This window comes from Podarcis raffonei, chromosome 16, assembly GCF_027172205.1.
Source record: "Podarcis raffonei isolate rPodRaf1 chromosome 16, rPodRaf1.pri, whole genome shotgun sequence".
Taxonomy (NCBI): Eukaryota; Metazoa; Chordata; class Lepidosauria; order Squamata; family Lacertidae; genus Podarcis; species Podarcis raffonei.
In genome coordinates, this window is record NC_070617.1 from 8,104,520 (window position 1) to 8,112,139 (window position 7,620).

The 7,620-nt window shown below is 47.7% G+C and overlaps 1 protein-coding gene across 1 annotated transcript; it reads left to right on the forward strand.

Moving 5' to 3' along the window:
* Positions 1 to 259: 259 nt before the first annotated feature.
* LOC128403729 (protein S100-A6-like) lies at positions 260 to 6,931 on the forward strand. Its single transcript, XM_053368771.1, has 3 exons — positions 260 to 366; positions 5,349 to 5,496; positions 6,709 to 6,931. Exons 2-3 carry the CDS (start codon positions 5,359 to 5,361, stop codon positions 6,841 to 6,843), a joined length of 273 nt encoding a protein of 90 aa, XP_053224746.1. The 5' UTR covers positions 260 to 366; positions 5,349 to 5,358; the 3' UTR covers positions 6,844 to 6,931.
* Positions 6,932 to 7,620: the final 689 nt, after the last annotated feature.

A 7,620-nucleotide genomic window follows, 5' to 3' on the forward strand; every position in this document is an offset into this window, starting at 1 on the left:
CTGAGGCACAGATCAAAGAGATAAAGCCTGCGTAAGGAGAGAAATGACAAGTTTCTAGCCCTCTGGGTGGAATTAGGGGAAAAGTCTCTCTTCCCTCCCCACTCTCTCTCTCTCTCTCTCTGCACCTGAGAAGTGCTGGAGAGTTCTGGAACCTGGGAAAGAGTTAATACAGCAAATAAAGGTGGAGTTTGAAATACTCAGAAAGTTTTGGGGAAGGGGGGGCGTTGTTCCTCTTTGCATCCAATCAGCTGCCTCCTGGGACAGCCTGGGCTCCGCCTCTGCCTATTAAGTCCAGGCTGCCCCAGCTGTGAGCTACCACTTTCCCCATCGCTTCCTGCCACTCAGCACCGGACCATCTCGCTTCTGGTAAGTCTTGAATCCTGTTCCTCCCATCCACGGCTCCTCCATTTCGTTTCCATCATCTCCTGAGCTTTTGCGGAAGATTTCCCCGCTCCAGTGAGCCAGATGTGCCGCTTTTTTGCTCCAGATGTGCCCCTCATTCCTAGTTCCCCTGTTCTTTTTTCCTCCTTAGGGACAGTCGAGAGACCATTTCAGAGATGTGGTTTCCTCCCCACTAACCTAGGAATAGTTTGGGAAAAAGTCGAACCTTTTAATATCCTTTCTGCCCTATCAGAAAGATCCTTTTGCCTCGCCCTCCCCTCCCTCGTTCTTAACAGGGAGATCCGATAGGTCTACTCGGAAGTAAGCCTCCTTGAGTTCAGCGAGGTTTGCATACTGCTAAGTACAGGAGAGCAGCTTAGCAGCGCGAGCCTATACGGGTCTCCTCGGAAGTAAGAGCGCAGAGGATGGCAGCGTAATACTTACCGGGGCCCACACAGAAGTTAAGTCCCATTTTGCTCAGTAGGGCACCCTCCCAAGTTAAACGTGCAATTCATTATATATTGATATCGCTATTTATTTAACGGTATTTCGTCCCTTTGAGCTCAGTGGGTCACCCTCCCAAGTTATGGGTGGAATGGTTTATTTAATGATGTTCCTCCTCCATTCAAATATTGGGTGCCCTTTCGTTTTAAACCACTTTCTTAAAAACCTTTTCATTACTTCTGCTCTTCTCATTTAGGCGTCACTTTCTGCAAGAGAGAGAGAGAGGCGTTGAATTCCAGAGCTGTACTAACTCCGGATTTCCCGTTCGCATTTTGGCTTCTGGTTAAGTCGCTTTCAAACTCTCTCTCTCTCTCTTTTGCAAAAAGTCTGAAAGCGACTTAACCAGAAGCCAAAATGCAAACGTGAAATCCGGAGTTAGTACAGCTCTGGAATTCAACGCCCCCCTCTCTCTCCTCTGCCCCTCCCGGCGGTTTGAGATTTAAACTGCAATAAAGGCGGTGCCTCTGGGCATACGCAGAGCGCTTGTCCCCTCGCCGCCGAACCACGGCAGCGAGCGCGTCGCTCTTTTGCGCTCAGGGAGCCGCTCCCTTGTAAATGGAAACTTACATTCCCTCCGCTTTACTCCCATTGGGCAAGATGCGCTTCCCCCCCACCCAAGCCTTTGCCATGTGGGGTTTTTCCACGGCTGCGGGGAGGGAGCGGGTGGGCGTTGCGCTCCCCACCCGAGGAATTTTGCAACCCTCTCGAAAACTAGGAGGCGCCCAGAGTCCAAACCGGGACAGTTTGGAGCCTGACGCATGAAGCTGTGCTGCAAAAGCGCAGGAAAAAGGAAGGATGTGTGGGGAGGGGGGGTGTTGGGTGATGGAAATGGGGACTTGCCCAAGGGTGGGGCACCCACGGCCCCCCCTCCATGCTTGCTTAGCTTGTGCCGCTTGTAAACTTTGCGCATCAAGACTGCTCCACACGCCCTCCTGGCCTCTGGTGGGCAGGCGTGATAATGCACACAGAGACCCAGTAATTTCGTTGCTACTTTATTAGTAGAGCGTTTTCATCCTGCATTTAAAGCGCTCTCATGCCGCTTTTAGCTGCCATGCCCTTTTAACTTCCCTCCAAGCATCCTGTAAACCAGGGGTCAGCAAACTTTTTCAGCAGGGGGCCGGTCCACTGTCCCTCAGACCTTGTGGGGGGCCAGACTATATTTTGGAAAAAAATAATAATGAACGAATTCCTATGCCCCACAAATAACCCAGAGATGCATTTTAAATAAAAGGACACATTCTACTCATGTAAAAACATGCTGATTCCCAGACCATCTGCGGGCCAGATTGAGAAGGCCGGATCCAGCCCCCGGGCCTTAGTTTGCCTACCGATGCTATAAACTGTAGTTCTTTCAGGGAGCTGAAAGTTCCATGAAAACAGCCCTGTTCAGTCTTTTATTATGAAGGCAATCCTGTATTGGGAAGTGTTTTTTTAATGTTTAATATTTTATTATGTTTTTATATATGTTGGAAGCTGCCCAAAGTGGTTGGGGCAACCCAGTCAGATGGGCGAGGTACAAATTAATGACGATGATATTAATGATAATAATAAATTACCTGCAGTTCCCAGGGTGCCTAGGGGGAAGCCATGGAATAAGAGTGTTTTAGATGGGTGTGATTATGTGCCATCCTCTAGAACAGGGACAACTACAGCTCCCATCAGCCAATGGCCAAAGGTGATGAGAGTTGTAGTCGAACAGCATCCTGAAGCGCCCACAGGTTAGTGGTTGGACCACAACTCCCATCATCCTTGGCCACTTCTTACTTTATTTTTATTTATTTATTTTTTAAATAAATTTTATTAAATTTTCCACCGTGATAACACAAACCACAAAGCAAGATGCTACACAAAAACAGAAAAGGAAAAAGAAAAAAAGGGGGGACAATAAACAGACAATAATAACAAACTTAATTCTTCACAAATCCAACCTTTTAAACATCTTGGTTGACTTCCTCAAATCCCTCCCTTCTGAGTTTCCTTGTAATTAAAAGTAACAGCTTTCCAATATCATTATTAACTAAAACAATTTCCAATTATAGTCCATCTTATTCACTTTTCTTAACATTCTGAATCCCATTTATTTAATTATAACTTAATTTAATCCTAGGCCTATTTGTTTCTTTCAAGTAATTTCTAATTTTTTATATTACAATATTTATTCAAATAGTCCTTAAATTTCCTCCAGTCCTCTTGAAACGCCCCTTCTTTCTGGTCGCGGATTCTTCCAGTCAGGTCAGCTAGCTCCGAAAAGTCAATCATCTTCATCTGCCAATCTTCCACTGTTGGTAGTTCTTGTGTTTTCCAATTTTTAGCAAGTAATATTTGGGCGGCCGTTGTGGCATACAAAAATAATTTAACATCTTTCTTGGGTGGAATCTTACTTTATTTTTAAGGGAAGGCCCGCAGGCAGCTCAGCGAAAGAGTCGCTGCCTTGATGTGGGTTGGGACGAGAGAGTATTCTCCTCCTTTCGTCACTCAGCTTTCAGCACAGGAGAAGCATTAAGCCTTAAAATAATACCTCTTGCTGTGACTTCTAAGACTTCTGGTCCTTACCCCTGTGGGCATGTTCCTTCCCAGGATTAAGAGACCGCACCCTGTGATCAGCTAGGATGACAGAGTGCCACAAGGACACACTGTCTCCTGGCACCAGGCCATGCCAAGAGAGGATATCACAATGGGTGATTGAGTGGGTGGGCCTAGTTGCAAGACAAATCATAGCTCAGTCCTAAGCCTGCCTGGCCTCTGCCCCCCGGAACATAGGAAGCTGTTCTGTTGAGTCAAACCATTGGCAGCGGCTCTCCAGAGTTTCAGAAAAAGGTCTTCCCCAGTCCCAGCTGGATATTGAACCCGGCATCTGGTGCATAAAAAGCAGACACTCTTATCACTGAGCTACAAGTCCTTCCTTCACCTCTTATTTCAGATGGGCTACCCTTTTTTTAAAAAAAAAAAAGTATTATAAAGCGATGCATTATATTAATACTTTTTTTAAGCATCCGAAAAGCATTGGGAAACTCTCTACCAGATTGTGAGGAGAGGCAACCAGGTGACATCACAGGTGCTAGCCAATAGGCACCCTACATGCATAACCTTCCCGGTTTAAACCGAACCACATTGCAAGCTTGTAGAACAAGTCCCCCCCCCCAAAAAAAAAATAATTGCCTTGTGGAAAGCAATTGCCTTATTTTTGCAGTGAATGTGGTGCTACCAGATTGACCTCAGCCCCCCCCCCCCCCCCAATATCTTCATCTCCTTAAGTGGGAATCAGTTGTCTTTAAATATTTTCTTTCTTTGTTGCAGTCAAAACTTTTAAAAAGAAAAGGAATATGGATAGTGAACCTCAGGCCCAGGAACTAAATGTGGGCCTCGGAGCTTCTCTGTCTGGCCCTTGGGACCCTCTCCATGTTGCATTTTTTGTCTTTTTCCTGAGCCATACCCCTTACCAGACCTTCTTTCCACGTTCCTTGTTTCTGTCTGGCTTAGAAGACCAACAGTGGCTTCTTCCTAGCCTGGATGGAGGGTAGTGTACAGAGAAAGTTGCCTAGTGTACAAGGGCAAAATCCACATTTGTCACGTCCGCCACTTTTGCCTGTGGCCCCCGGAAGGCTGCCCGGCCCTCAGGCTGAAGAAAAGTTCCCCAGCCCTGTTTTACATTAACAAGTGCAACTCGAACCCGCTCCTGCAGCTCTTTAAACTTGTTCTCTGCCGCTCATGCAGACGCAGTGATGTTTATGGGATTTTTATTAAATAAAATACAGTGGTACCTCGGGTTAAGTACTTAATTCGTTCCGGAGGTCCGTTCTTAACCTGAAACTGTTCTTAACCTGAAGCACCACTTTAGCTAATGGGGCCTCCTACTGCCGCCGCGCCGCTGGAGCCCGATTTCTGTTCTTATCCTGAAGCAAAGTTCTTAACCTGAAGCACTATTTCTGGGTTAGCGGAGTCTGTAACCTGAAGCGTATGTAACCTGAAGTGTATGTAACCCGAGGTACCACTGTAAAGTGTGTGTGTTAGAGAGGTAAAGGGACCCCTGACCATTAGGTCCAGTTGTGGCCGACTCTGGGGTTGCGGTGCTCATCTCGCTTTAATGGCCGAGGGAGCCGGCGTACAGCTTCCGGGTCATGTGGCCAGCATGACTAAGCCGCTTCTGGCGTACCAGAGCAGCGCATGGAAACGCCGTTTACCTTCCTGCCAGAGTGGTACCTATTTATCTACTTGCACTTGGACGTGCTTTCAAACTGCTAGGTTGGCAGGAGCAGGGACCGAGCAATGGGACCCGTCGCGGGGATTCGAACTGCCAACCTTCTGATCGGCAAGTCCTAGGCTCTGTGGTTTAACCCACAGCACCACCCATATCCCTTTGCGTTAGAGAGGTAGGCAGCAGGAAAGCTTTGGAAGGCCGGCTTTCCCCTCCCAATCTGTATAGCCTCTTGAACTCTCCCCGTTCTGTCTTGCCCCTTTTTCAGATCTCTCGCCATGGCAGCACCTCTTGACCAAGCTATCGGCCTGCTGGTTGTCACCTTCCACAAATACGCTGGCAAGGATGGCGATAAGAACACCCTAAGCAAGAAGGAATTGAAGGAGCTGATCCAGAAGGAGCTCACCATTGGACCGGTGAGGATGGGGGAAAGGACCAAATATGCTCAGAGTTCCTGCTTGAGGACTAAGGAAGCTGGGGGGTACACAGGGACACATCCTGTCTCTCGCTCTCTCTTCCCCCCGCCAAACTAAAAGCTCTGCAATGTGACCATGGTGGGGTAGATTAAGCCGTATGACCTACCGTATATCCCCACTGACTCAAAACGGCTTGCCCCAGTTGCTTTTCTCCCAGGGGGGAAATGATAATAATAATAATTTTTTATTTGTACCCCGCCCATCCGGCTGGGCCTCCCCAGCCACTCTGGGCAGCCTCCACAAAGACCAAAAATACACTAAGATGTCACACATTAAAAACTTCCCTGAACAGGGCTGCCTTAAGATGTCTTCTGAATGTCAGGTAGTTGTTTATATCTTTGACATCTGATGGGAGGGCGTTCCACAGGGCAGGTGCCACCACCGAGAAGGCCCTCTGCCTGGTTCCCTGTAACTTCACTTCTCACAGGGAGGGACCCGCCAGAAGGCCCTCAGTGCTGGACCTCAGTGTCCAGGCTGAATGATGGGGGTGGAGACGCTCCTTCAGGTATACTGGACCGAGGCCATTTAGGGCTTTAAAGGTCAACACCAACACTTTGAATTGTGCTCTGAAAAGTGCTGGGAGCCAATGTAGGTCTTTCAAGATCGGTGTTATGTGGTCTCGGATACAGAAGGACACTCACCGACCCTAGACCTTTCCCCACAAGTGGAGAAGCATCTGGGTGGATGGAGAGAGAGAGCAGGGGGATATGAACGGGTGAAGCAGTCCCTTCATGACCCAGCAGTCTTCCGCTTTGGGCTAAATCCTCAAGAAAGGAGCTTTTCAGTTAAAATTCCGTCAAATGATCAGGAAGCCACGTAGACGAATCTGTCGCGCGATGGCCTCAGGAAATGAGAAAGTGTAGGAGACAGTTAGGTGCCAGGGCAAGGTCTTAATCCCAAAAGGAGGGTATAAAGAACGCCTTCTGTGCATGTGCAGAGCGAGACTCAGACAGCATTAAAGGAGGAGCAAGGTGTCACCAACAGCATCTCCCATCACTTTCCCCCATCTGCGATAAAAATAATGCTATTATTCATACTAAACCTTGCCTCCCCCCACAAGTTTCCCAGAAAATCGCCTCAAATGTTGAAACGGAAAGCAAACCCCTTGTCCCACTGAGCATTCTAAATTCGTGATTTCGTTGTCTATTCCAGAAACTGCAAGATTCAGAGATACAGGCATTAATGAAAGATCTGGACCGCAATGGGGACCAAGTGGTGAACTTCCAGGAATACGTCACTTTCCTGGGTGCCCTGGCAATGATTTACAACGAAGCTTTGAGTTCGTAAATGTACACGCCGGTGGGTTGAGGTTTTGTGGTTCGGGATTATACCTCTATAGGCGGTTTCACGTCCAATAAAATTTAAGTTTTGTAAAGTTTGGCTCCGCATCCCGTGACTTTTACCAAAGAGATCCCATGGTGTGTGAACAGGTAACTCGCAAGTTCTACTCATTCAGCTTTACGTGCTTGGCAAAAAAGGAAAGGGGAAAAACGGAAATTAAAAAGGGGACCGGTTTTTTTGGGGGGGGAGACGGGCATTCCCACCCATAATTTCACAGAGTGTTTTGACTATGCTTTGCCCTCACAGAGCTACATTTCCCAGAATTTCATGAGAAAGGGGTATTGATTGCTAAACAACACACACACACTCTGTAAGGGGAATAACTTGGTCTCTGCACACCTGACTAACAACAGCTCCCAGAATCCTTTGGGGGAAGCCATGACTGTTGGAAGTTGTGCTTTAAATGTATGGTGCAAATGTGGCCTAAAAGCAGCGTCACCGATATTTTTAGAACAGCGGGCATATCTGGATTTTTGGAGGGAAGTGCTGTGGGTGTCAGTCACAAAATGGCTGTTGGAGAGAGGAGTGGCATAAGTCAAAATGGCTGCCATTTTTACAAACAGCGGATTCCGGGGGGATCCTATATTCTCAAGGTGGTCCAAGCTGGCAGAAGCTGTCCAGAGTTTCAGGCCAGCAACAATTCCCATACCCACCTGAAGATGTGGCTGAGACCTATCACCAGGCCTCTTCTCATTTTCAGCATTGGCGCTCTAGTCACACACA